Source organism: Mesoplodon bidens (assembly GCF_964165515.1).
Source record: "Mesoplodon bidens genome assembly, chromosome: 4".
Lineage (NCBI taxonomy): Eukaryota > Metazoa > Chordata > Mammalia > Artiodactyla > Ziphiidae > Mesoplodon > Mesoplodon bidens.
Window position 1 is genome coordinate 35,406,673 of NC_138160.1, and position 13,485 is coordinate 35,420,157.

Genomic DNA, 13,485 nt, shown 5'->3' on the forward strand with positions numbered 1-13,485 from the left:
GGATAGTTCACTTGTTAAGTCAAAAAACAAAAGGATTAAATAAATTTAAAAGATTGAAATCATACCAAGTGTCTTTTCTGACCACAATAAAATTGAACTAGAAATTAATAGAAGAATAAAGTTGAAAATTTCTTTTATATATATATATATATATATTAAACAATATACTCTTTAATAACAAATAGGTCAAGTAAGAAATCAAAATGGAAATTAGATAATATCTTGAGACAAAGGAAATGAAAACATACCATACCAAAAGTTATGGGATGCATCAAATTAATTAGTAAGAACAAAATGTATAGCAATAAACACCTTCATTAAAAAAGAAGAAAGATCTCTTTTTTAAGGCAAAAAATTTCAAACAAGAAGTAGAGTATGTCTCTTCTGATTTAAAACAGTTTAAAAAGTCTCAAATGAATAACCTAATTCTACACCTCAAGAAGTTAGAAAAAAAAGAACAAATTAAGCCCAATGTTAATAGAAGAAAGGAAATAATAAAGATTAGAGAGGAAATACATAAAACTGAGAATAGATAAATAGCTTTAACAAATTATCAAAACTAAGAGTTGGTATTTTGTAAAGATAGACACAATTGACAAACCTATAGTAAGACTAAGAAAAAAAGAGAAGACTCAAATAAATGAAATCAGAAATGAAAAAGGAGACAGTACAACTGAGGCCACATAAACAAAAAGGATCAATAGAGACTACTATGAACAATTTTATGCCAATGAACTGTATAGCCTGGAATAAATGGAAAAATTTCTTGAAACATACACTCTACCAAGACTGAATCATGAAGAAATAGAAAATCTGAACAGACCTATAACTAATAAGGCAATTGAATCAGTAATTAAAAATCTCTAAGCAAAGCAAAGCCCAGGACCAGACAGCTTTAGTGCTAAATTCTAACAAATATTTAAAGGGTTAATGCCAATCTTTCTTAAACTCTTCTAAAATATTAAAGAGGAGGGAACACTTCCAAACTCATTTTTGAGGCCAGCATTATGCTGATACCAAAGCTAGCCAAAGACACTACAAGAAAACTACAGTCCAATATCCCTGATGAATATAAAGGCAAAATTCCTCAACAAAATACTAGCAAACCAAATTCAATAGCACATTAAAAGAATCATACACTATGATGAAGTGGGATTTAATCCAAGAGTGCGAGGAATGTTCAACATATGAAAATCAATCAATGTGATACACCATTAACAGAATGAAGGGTAAAAATCACATGATCATCTTTATAGATGCAGAAAAAGCATTTGACAATATTCAACACCATTTTATGATAAAAATACTCAACAAACTGGGACTAGAAGGATATTTACCTTAACATAAAAAATGAAATGCCCACAGCTAACATCATAGTTAAAGCTGAAAATGATTCTGCTAAGATCAGGACAAAGCAAGTATACCCACTTCTATTCAGCATAGTACTGGAAATCTAGCCAGAGCCTTTAAGCAAGAAAACGATATGAAGGACATCCAAATAGGAAAGAAAATCTAATATTATCTCTGTTTATAGATGACATGATTCTATATGTAGAAAACCCTAAAGATTACACACATGCACACAACAACAACAACAAAATCAACAAAAACCTGTTAGAATAAATGCTTTTAGTAAAGTTGCAGGATCAAAATCAACATACAAAAATCAGTTTTATTTCTATATACTAAAAATCAACAATCCAAAAGGGAATTTAAGAAAATCTTATATATAACAGCATCAAAAAGAATAAAATATTTAAGAATAAATTTGACCAAGGGGGACTTCCCTGGTGATCCAATGGTTAAGACTCCACAGTTCCACAGCAGGGGACATGGGTTTGATCCCTGGTTGGGGAACTAAGATCCCACACGCTGCATGGCATGGCCCAAAACAAACAAACAAACAAAACTTAAACAAGGATGTAAAAGACTTGTACTCAGAAAACTGAAAAACATTTGTGAAAAATTAAAGAAGACTCAAATAAAAGGGAACACATCTCCTGTTTGTGTATGGAAGACTTAGTGTTGTTAAGACGCCCAAAGTACCTAAAGTAATCAGATTCAAAGCAATCCCTGTCAAATCTGAATGGCATTTTTTTTACAGAAATAGAGAAAACAATGTTAAAATTCATATGGAACCACAAAGGACTCCAAATAAACAAAACAATCTTAAGACAGAAGAACAAAGCTGGAGGCATAAACCTTTGTGTTTCAAAACATATTACAAAGCTAAAGCAATCAAAGCAGTATGGTACTAGCACAAAGACAAACATATAGACCAACAGAACAAAATGTAGAACCCAGAAATAAAGCCACATATATACAGTCACCTGATCTTCAACAAGGTTGTCAAGAATACACAATGATGAATGTTTAGTCTCTTCAACAAATGTGTTGGGAAAAATGGATATCTACATGCAGAAGAATGAAACTGGACCATACATCATACACAAATAAGCTCAAAATGAACTAAAGATCTAAATGTAAGACCTAAAATTGTAAAACTTCTAGAAGAAAACATGAGGGGAAACCTTCTGGACATTGACCTTGGCAATGATTTCTTGGTTATGACATGAAAAGCACAGACAACGTAAGAAAAAATAGACAAGTGGAACTATATGAAACTAAAGAACTTCTGGATAGCAAAGGAAGCAATCAACAGAGTGAAAGTGCAACCTATGAAATGGGAGAAAACATCTAATCATATATCTGTAAGGAATTAGTTTCTAAAATATATCAACTCCTACAACCAAATACCAAATAACCTGATTAAAAAATGTCAAAAGACTTAAATAGGCATTTCTCCTAAAAAGACATACAAATGGCCAACAGGTACATGAATGGAAGTGCAGCATCACTAATCATCAGGGAAATTAAAATAAAAACCACAATGAGATATCAACCCACACCTGTTAGGATAGTAATTATCAAAAAAAACCAGAAATAACAAATGTTGGTGAAGATATGGAGAAATTGGAACCCTTGTTCACTGTTGGTAGGAATGTAAAATGATGCAGCTGCTACAGAAAACAATATGGCATTTCCTCAAAAAGTTAAAAATATAACTACTATACGACCCAGCAATCCCACTTCTAGGTATTTAATCAAAATAATTGAAAAAAGCTATTAAAGAGATATTAGCACTCCCATGTTCATTGCACCATTATTCCCAATAGTCAAGATACAGAAAAAACCTAAATGTCCACTGACAGATGAATATATAAACGAAATTGGTATATACATGCAATGGAATATTACTCAGTTGTGAAGATGGAAGGAAATCCTGACATATGCTACAACATGAATGAAACTTGAGTCCGTTATGCTAAGTGAAATAATCCAGTCACAAAAGAACAAATACTACATTATTCTACTTACATGAAGTAGGTATCTACTTCATCAAAGTAGAAAGTAGAATGGTGGTTGCAGGGCCTAGTGGGGAGGGAAAATGATGAGTTGCTATTTAATGGGTATAAAGTTTCAGTCATGCAAGATGAAAAAGTTATAGGGATATTCTATATACCTTTGAGCTTGTAATTAAGAATACTGAACACTTAAAAAAACATTAACAGGGTAAATCTTATGTCATGTGCTTTTTAACCACACACACACACACACACAAAGTGTCTTAAGAAACCAAAGGAAGAACATATTTCAAGAAGAGGAGTGTGGTCAGTCACATCAAATGATGCTGAAAAGTCAAACAAGATGATAGAGAATTATCCATTAGCTTTAGCAAAAAAAAAAAAAATCATTGGCAACCTAGATAAAAACCATTTTAGTGCAGTGGTGGGGAAATAATGAGATTAGTATGCGGTAGGCAGAGGAAAAGAAAAAACCTGAAGACAGAGGGGATATTTTTACAAATATCAGAGAAATAGTGCAGTGGATAGAGACACAGGTGTGAAGTCAAGGGGGATTTTTATTTCTTTAAGAGAGGTAATATTGATAATAATATATGTTTGTGTAGCAACTGAAATGATCCGGTAGTGGCAGGAAAGAGAGGGGATAAATTTGAGATCAAACGTAGGAGATTTGAGTGAATGGGATCCAGACCATGAGTAGAGAAGCTAGACTTAGGTAGGATCAGGTCATGACTTCTTCTTACCTAAAGAAAATACAGAATATGCAGAAATAGATGCTGGGAGGTGATGGGTTAATTGTGGGAAACTGAGAAAGTTCTTATCTGTTTGCATCTATTTTTTTCCTGTAAAATAAGAGGTGAGGTCATAAGTTTAGAGTGAGGTGGGAAGGAGATATTGATTTGAGAAGCAAGAAGAGTATGAAGTTATTACCTCAGAGAATAGGAAAATGAATTTACTAGGGATATGCAGTCAGATTACTAGGTATATGCAGTAAGATTACTAAGAATGTGCAGTAAGATTCATGGTCAAAAATGTCTAGTTAGTGGAGCCATCCAGGCTGTGTACTCTTTCTTCAAAAATATTTAGCCACTGAAGTTTTCTGGGATTGGAATAGGTAGAAAAATTAGTTTAACTGAGTTGGAGTTTCTTCCAAGTAAGCAGAACAAGAAAGAGTAAGACGAGAATTAAGGACACTTTCAAGAGTGAAACTCTAATGCTAGACCCAAGGAATTTGAACTGATGCAAAGAGAAACGAGGACATGAGGGGTGACAATTCTGCAGCCTTCCTTTCTAGCAACTTTCAAGGTGATATCTTTATATCCCCTTAACCAATTTTTTTTTTCCTGAGAAAAGCCCAGAGCAGGTCACAGCAGGAGTGTGTTTAGGGCGAATTCTGTGCTGAGACAGCCCTGTTCCTCCTTCTCCTCATCTTCCTCCTCCTCCACATGGCAACAGAGGAGTATAGTCAGAGTTGTATATTGAAATAGGTTCCCATTTGCCCATGAAGACCCCTTCAAGTACATCTTCCTCTTCACCAGCCAACAAGAGAGAGGGGACCTCCAGGGAAGCCTACCAGGAAACTAAGATTGTCATTCATTCATCAGAGTCCACTTACCTTCATGAAGAACAATTCTCCAAGTGAATCAAGGAACACAACCATCATTTATAATGTTGACCAAGGATAAACATGGCTGCTTCATAAAAATTAATTCACAAGAAGAATTCTTCTATGTGAAACATAATATTAGCTGACATTTAAGATAGAGTGGTGTAAGAGTTGTCCACTCTCAGGATCTATAATGAAATATAGGAACATAACAAGAGCACATCTAACAAATCAATGGACCATCCTTTTCAGTACCTGATTTCTGGAGGTGACTAATCCTGGCAGCTTCTCAAGCATGTTTAACCATCTCCTTCTGACCCTCTTTCTGACCCATCTTCCTCTCTTAATGGAGCATAATAAAAGCATATGTTGCCGTAGAAAGCTTCTGGTTGCCGAATTTCATTTGAACCATGGTAATTTTCTCTCTCACTTTCCCTTGCCTTCTAGAATATATGATTTTTATAATTTTCTGGTCCCCAATCTTCTGAGACTGATCCTAACCCTGCACAGAGAAAGAGAACTAAGATAATCTATAAGCTTCTTGAGGATAACAAATTCCTTAATTGTACCTAGAAGTTCCTTGGGTGCCCATGGGTAATGGTTATGGATAAACCTCATTGGTGGTAATAGGTAAAATTTCCAAATTAACAGAGCTGACCCCTTTAACCAACAATAGTTAAAATGTGTGCATATGTGTGTATGAGATTTAACCTTCTCTTGAAGGCTCAGAGCACATCAATTAATTAATGTGCTTTAAAGCAATGAAGGTGTTAATAACTACCTTAGGTCTATCAGATTATTTGGCTCTATTTACATTGTCCCAGGCTGTTCACTGGGAACAGTATGGACCCCAGCTTCTGTTCCTACTCTGGACCTGTCTGGAGGAATGATTAATTAGGTAGCACCAGAGGTCTACTTATAGGAAATATCAAGAAGCTTCTTGGAAAAGAAGTTATCTTAAGAGAAAGTTGATACACATATGGGCATGCACACACACACACATGCACATACACATGTGCATGCAGAGAGTGAATTAACATTGAGAATGATGCAGAGTACAGAATAAAACCTATTGTCCTCTGCCCAGCCCTCATAAACTCATACCTGAGTCCTTGGGCAAGGTGGTAACACCAAAAGAATCAACATAAATTCAAAGAGCTCTTTTGTTGGCATGCATACAAAGAGCAAAAGGATTGAAAGCGTCTAGTGGTGTTGGCACTCATGGCTTCAGCAGTGACAGCGTCAGCAGTAGAACTGGCATCAGCACCTTCCACAATGGGGGACTCAGTTCTGAGAGCCTTTGACCATAGTGGAATCCACGGCCCTTGTTACTCATTAACATCCTCAGTGTTGGGCCTCTGCAGACTTAGCACAAGCCCTGGTGGGTCTACCAGCAGCAGTGGTGTTTTGGGTATAAAACTATGGAAGTACAGTTCCTCTACATGTCAAAGCAGCAAACATGACAATTCCCCATAGGTTCCCCAAAACAGGAAAGAAGGAAAGTTGCTGATACTACGTGTGTGTTAGCCAAAAAAATCGGTTTATAAAATATATTTAAGAATTTTTCCAGAGATTTCTAGAACTATTTTGGGTTTTTTAATTATTTTATTTATTTATTTATTTTTGGCCATGTTGGGTCTTCGTTGCTGTGCACTGGCTTTCTCTAGTTGCGGTGAGCGGGTCTACTCTTTATTGCGGTGCGTGGGTTTCTCATTGCAGTGGATTTTCTTGCTGTGGAGCACAGGCTCTAGGCACAAGGGCTTCAGTAGTTGTGGTATGTGGGCTCAGTAGTTGTTCTAGATCGCAGGCACAGTAGTTGTGGTGCACGGGCTTAGTTGCTCCGCGGCATGTGGGATCTTCCCGGACCAGGGTTCAAACCCGTATCCCCTGCACTGGCAGGCTGATTCTTAACCACTGCACCATCAGGGAAGCCCTCTAGAACTATTTGGAAGTCCATGAAGGAGGTACTTGAGAGTGGTCAAAACTGACAATGAACATGACTCCGATTTTACTTTGGGGCTGATAGAGTTTAAGGGACATTACACTTTGTGTCCCTGTATCCTCATTTATTAGTCTTTCCTCATAAATATTTGCTATTTTTATTGCTGATGTATGTCACTCAACAATTTTACTCCTCCTCTTTGTAACTTATTCTTTCTATTTTGATTAGGTAGGGTTGGAATTAAATAGGATACAAGATATTCTAAGTAATGATATGAGAAATCTTCATATGAGTAAAGTGTGTGAGCCTTAACATATAAACGTATCTATTTTAAAAACTTGAAGGTTCTTTTTAAAATTTTAACTCTTTTAGCACACTGATTATGCTAAAATAACTAAAATTCAAGCAAGTGAGTTATAACCACATTTATGCATGTTTCTATTCCATATAAGCCATGATTTAAATAAATGAGGTATGGTTTGCAAATACGAAGATTGATCTTCTTTCCATCAAAACTCAAGTTACTGTTTACCTTTGTGTTTGAGATCTTTCTGATGTTGATTATTACTACAGTTTGCATTTATGATGCCACTATTACTTCAGAGCAATATTGAAAAGTTTTAGTTTATAGATAAGGTGAACAAATCTGTGACCTATAAATATAACAAAAGTACCGGCTCCTGTAACACACACAAAAAAGTGAGATTAAATGAACAAGAACCAATATGGAGTGTCTCCTAAATTGTCATTAGTGACCACTAGCATCACCAGATGGTCTGATTTTAAGTGCTGTTGATGGCTGGTATGGAGCATCAGGACTTTAAGGAAATGAGGGGGAAGATTTTACATTTATCACAGTGACATAATTTGAACACTTAGGTAGCAATTAAATCACTTTTATTGTGATTTTATTGAACTGTAATGTCAGTTATCAGAAATGTTCCCAACCTGGGCCATTAGCCTTGAATCAGATATGGGGCTCTGGCTCTAAACCTGATTGTAAATTTTAACACTCACAGATAGACTGCATGGTCCATTAGAAAGAACTTAGTCAAAGATGTATATTTAAATTTGGTTCTGCCACTTACATAAAGGTTCCTCTTAGAGATACCTTAAGCAGTGTTTCTCAAACTAAATGGGTATATAAATCACCTGGGGATCTTGTTAAAATGCAGATTGTGATTAAATCAGTCTGAGGGCTGAGGTCCAAGATGCTGCATTTCTATCAAGCACCCATGTATGCTGATGCTGCTGATCCCTGGATCAACGTTGAGTAGCAAGGCCTGAGGAGACTATTGATAGAACATGTGAAAAGCATGTGTGTTCATGAGAAAACACTTTGTAAATTGTAAAATGATGGAAGTATCATTTTATCTTGATTAGTAATAGTTGGTGATTCAGTTCAATTCATCAAGAAAGAGCCCCAGTACGATAAATTATGTTCCAGATATTCAATGAGATTTAACTTTTTAAATGAGATTTTTCTTTTTAGCAAAATCAAAAACAAAACTGGGAATTGGAAAGGCAACACAAGAAAGATAGTCATTCTAAACAATTTTGTTGTTTTTTGATTGCTTTGAAAAATTAACTTCCATATCACTATCAGAACTAAAATGATGAAAAAAAAATGCCCTGTGTTTAAAAAGAAACGTGTACAATTAGACCCAGTCCCAGATTTTCTCTGTAGATTGTCTCATCCTAATCAAAGTAGAAATAGTAAATTACAAGGAAAAGGAAGATAGTTGGCTCCAGGAAGAACAAGAAGAGATCACTGTGAGGGAAGAAATTTAAAACTAATAAAAGCCAACACAAGAACACAGAAACTGGAGCTATATATACATCTAGTTTCCCTAAGTAAGACTGTTCTTTTTCATTGGTGTTAGCATTTTCTGGAAGAGTGTACAAAATCTGCAAGAACAATGATCGATTTCTAAAGCATTTCTGTGTTCCTTATCTAAAGTACAGTCAACAATTCCTGTTCAAGTTTTGATTTGAAAACTGGCAAGGAAGAGACCAAAGAAAGGCATATCACTTCCAGATTGGTAGGTGGAAAGTTTAATAAGCAGGGAACTTACCTAAGAAGCTTGTTTTAAGGCAGCTGCATGATGTCTGGATATCCGCACCTACCTGCCAGAATCTTAAAAGTTTATATAGAGGCTTTAAAGAGGTTCAGCCACTTACACTGTCCAGATGGTCTCAGTAACACATTGCTCTCTCAAGGCTGCATCCTTGAAAATGGTTCCCACTGTGTGAACAGTGGGCAGAAAGTACATTCCAAGGACAGGGGATGGGGTAAGCAAACTCTGCCCGGGTCCAGCTCGAAGGCCAACTGGTGGTCAACTCAGTAATCAACTCTGACACCAAGGAAACATACACTCTTTCTGAGATTCTAGTCGACAACATTTTAGCCAATCTTTCATTATTACATGGTCAATTTACTGTATAATGTGAAGAAGACTATCATCACATATCAGAAAATGCATAATGGAACCCTCCCATGGAGTGAAAACCCTTCCTGATCTTTTAGATTTTGGACAGAATGACTCCCTGTCATAGATCCAGATCACCAACAAATTACCCAGGTCAAGCAACAGCTTGCTTGCTCCCATGATGGATCTTTTTACAATGGTTCTGGCAGCACTATGATTATAGAGTTAGAACTCGGCTTCAGCAATGCCAGAAATTCATCAGACTTCACCTGAATTTGATACTTTGTCTCCCTGCTTCCATCCCCGTTTATCTTCTCTCAACTGTTTGTGGTGGGAGGACACATTATTCATAAACCAAAATGCCAGGATATTGTTAAGCAAACATGTATGAATGAAAACTTAGCTTGGTGTCATCAGAGATAGGAAGAAAAGACAAATGAGACCGAAATCCGAGTAACTGTCAGTGTGTTACGACACTACCATTCCTTTGAAAAATAAAGTGAAAGTAAAACTACTAATACCGATTACTAATTTAATTCCTTAGGCCAGTCAATACCAAATCATGAGGCCATTTAAATGCAAAACAGCCACGAAGAAATTTGGTTATGAAAGCATTCAAGATGCAGACACTTGAGAAACATTTAAAGATGCCAGAACCGCACACCTGGTGAGGAATATCACACACCTGCAGATTGTTCTTTGCACTAGCTCTGGGTAATCCAGATCAGCTGCCCCAGGTGGATGGCTTCATAATTAGACAGCTCTTCACCTTCCAGTCGCTCCACCTAAGAAAACCTGAAGCTTTGAGGATGACTGAGCAGCCGTTCCCTCCTACAGAAAAACACTTGTGTGGTACATCAGGAGTGGTTTTAAATGGTGGAGATAATTACTTAATTCAAGCTGTAGCAACTGGCCAAGTAAACAAGCAGCAGCCAGGAAGCTATTAGCATGATTTTAAGGCAATTATTCCATTATTGTTTAATAGTCTCCAATTAGTCTTCCCTGACTATCGAAGTTTGAACGTCTTTTTTCCTCCAAAAATTCTCACAAGTTGAGTAATGCGGAAAGGTACCAAGCCCATTTTAAAACCTGGATTTATACGTGAGGATCTGCCAAACGTACATTACAGAATCATGGAGGAATTCAGGCGTGTAGATTGGTGAAATAGGGTTTTTTTTTTTTTTCTCAGAAGTATTGAGGGTGAGAATGGAAGGCTTTGCAGGGGATCCACTTTGAGTATACAACTAAGAGGAGTTGGGAAAGCAGTGGAAATTCCCACTGCATCCAATGCCATCATCAGTATGTCTCTGCTGTAGGACTATCAGAATATCAAAGCCTCTGATCTCAGGTTTTCACTTTGTCCTGCGGAAAGCAAAGAAAACTCATCCTGTTCCTGCAAATGCCTATTTCCTTGTCCTCTCACCCTGATTAGTACTTGTTGCTGAATCATTCAGATACAAACCCCAGAGCATTTCCCTCCAAAATTCCTAGGAGATTTTTCCTAAGGACCATTTTACGGGTTATATCACTGAACTGATTGTAGGTCATTTCCCCTCACTGAGGTGCAATTTTCACATCTGTGAAATGGATTTAATACTTATCAGCATCGACTGCTTCACAAGGTTTGGGGAAGGATTATGTGATCTCGGTTACATACTAGGGCTTTGAAAAGTGAAGTATTATAAAAAAGTAAGTTAGATTCAGACATGGTATCATACCATCCCTCAGAACTTGCAGTGTGAACTTGGGCTTTTAACCTCCCTGTGTCTCTGGAGAGTCACCTATCAGGAGGCTGGCAACAGAGTCCTTGCCCGTCTTACCTTTTGTGTGAGCACAAATCCTCGGGTGAGACCATGTAAAAGTAACCTTCTAAAAACCAAAAAATAAAAAGGAAGGTAGAAAAGAGGATAGGAATGCCTGTGGAAGTGAGAGTGGAATTTGGCCAACAAAGTTCTGTGCTTTCTACTGTCTCCTGCAAAAGAGCAATCCCCAGGCTCACCCAGGGAGCAGGGTAAGTGCAGAGTGGAGAAGCTGTCTTGTTCTTTTCCTTGGAGATACCTGGGCTCTTGGGAAGCTACCTCTTGAAGAAGGACAAAAGTAGACGAACCCTTCCCTTTCAGGGTTGGCTCTCAGAGTGTAGCCTGTGCCTATCATAACCACCAAACATCCACTTGATGAACGACCATTGATTTGAGTTACTGATCAATTCCAGGGCTACTGGTTAGAGACTGTTGGAATTTTCGAGAAAACCCACCTTTTCCTTTTTTTTTTTTTTTTTTTTAAAGTATGATTTCCCCCAGTGGCTGAGAGGGGGCGCCGGATAGGGAAGATCTAGAGAAGGCAGACCAGAAGGTTGAACTTGATAACACGGCACAGCTTGGGGCAGGGGGTGGACAGCCTGTCGGTGTTTTGCCCTCTAGCCGAGTCCTGGAAGGGTCAGGCATCTGCACCCTCAGCCCAGGCGAAAAGTCAACGAAGTATGGCTGTGTCCCCAGCCGTCACCGTGGTACACCGTCCTGAAACGACCCTCCCTCCTGCACATCCGAACTAGGGTCTGCTGCGCTCCCGTCCCCAAAACCTGCCTCGTCCTCTGGTCCCAGACGTGCGCGCTATGCTGGAGCCTCTGGATGCCTCCAGTCTCTTCCTCGCTTTGCCCAGGCTTCCGTCCTGCTAGCCTGTCCGGAGACCGCCGCAATCATCTTTTTCCTAAGATTTGCCTATTAATCCCACCCCTCCGCCGCAGCTCGCGCAGGTTCCCCTGCCCCGCTTCTGTTCGGAACAACAAATGCACGGTCCACGAGGGTTTGCTTTCCTGACCCGCGCGCTGCAGGCTGCTAACAGCCCTTGGACCAAAATCCAGACGGCGGCCACCCGGCCAGGCCCTCTAGGTCCACGCAGATCAGGAAACTGCTGCCTCCGCTCCTCTCCCCCCGCAGCTCCAGGTCAAGGGCAGCGATCACGCCGCCGCCGCGGGTCCCTGAACTTTCATCACTCTTCGGGAAGCGCTTAGTCTCTTTAAAGGAGACTAGGGACGAATATAAATGACTCGGGTAGGTTCTAACAGAGAAATCCACCAGATCCGCTTGATTCCGTGACAGGGATGGAGTGGGAGGTCCACGGGCCGGAGCCGAGCCCTTAGGACAGCAGCTCGCTCTCACGGGTCACTATCACCCCACAGCCCCAGAAATCGCCCCCAGCCCCAAGTCTTCGGGGAAAACGTGGCAGGGGGGCACGAGGCGCCGTCCTGGAGCCAAGCCTTTCCCCTGCCCCAGCCCTCTCACACAAGCTGCTTCAAAAACCCATGGAAAATCAGTCACCTTGACTCCCCGCGCCACGGTCCCCAGACGTTTGGAAAACGCCAGGAGCCCGGAGGCTCCCAGGCACGCACTCGCCTGGCCGAGACCCACCCCTGGAGACGAGTTTCCCTCCCGCGGGCATCGTGGCAAGTTACCACTTCGTGGCAGATAAAGCAGGGCGGGGCAGGTGGAGCGGACGCCGAGCGCCCCGTCGGCAGCCTCAGCGCGCCTACCTGGGATGGCTAAATTGGTGAGGGGGATGCTGTGGATGCTCTCGGGCAGAGTGGCCATCCAGTCGGCGAATTTCAGCTCGTTCTTCCCTTGAGACGAGGCCATCGTGCGGTCGCTGTGCCGCGCGCTGGTCCTCACGCTCCTCGGGCAGGCTGGCAGGCTGCTGCCGCTAATCGAATGTTTGCTCCAGCCCCGCTAGAGTTTACACTCCGCTGCGCTGCGCGCCACACCCACAGGATGGCGCAGACACATGCTAATTTTAATAATTATTCAAAACACCCCATGCTCCCTTCGTGCCTCCGCCAGACTCCGCTGGAGCTTTTGTTCCTGACGTCCGCGCTCAGCTTTCTCCTCTCTCCCCGCCCTCCCCGACTCCCTCCTCCCGTCTTATACCTCCTATGCGTCTCTGTCTTTTCTCGCCATTTCTGCAGCGTTCCTTGGCTTCTTACTATCTTTTTTTTTTCCTTTTTCTTTTTTTTTTTTTTTAAACTTGGTTCACACAGCTGCTTTGCCCATGACCTTCCTCGGTCCTTTGATGAGACTTCCTAGTCCTGCTTGTATAAAAGACAATCTTGTGGTTGACCCTAAACTCCTAGTAGACTTTGGGATGCTATCA

At 39.9% G+C, this 13,485-nt stretch overlaps 1 protein-coding gene across 1 annotated transcript in view; it reads right to left on the bottom strand.

Moving 5' to 3' along the window:
• Positions 1-12,974, bottom strand: part of PLCXD3 (phosphatidylinositol specific phospholipase C X domain containing 3) — a gene marked incomplete at its 5' end in the record, with an annotated part of 182,323 nt that extends 169,349 nt beyond the window's left edge. The window contains one exon of the mRNA XM_081233699.1: positions 12,872-12,974. Within this exon, the coding sequence (XP_081089825.1) occupies positions 12,872-12,974 (103 nt within the window). The remainder of the gene's footprint in view (positions 1-12,871) is intronic.
• Positions 12,975-13,485: the final 511 nt, after the last annotated feature.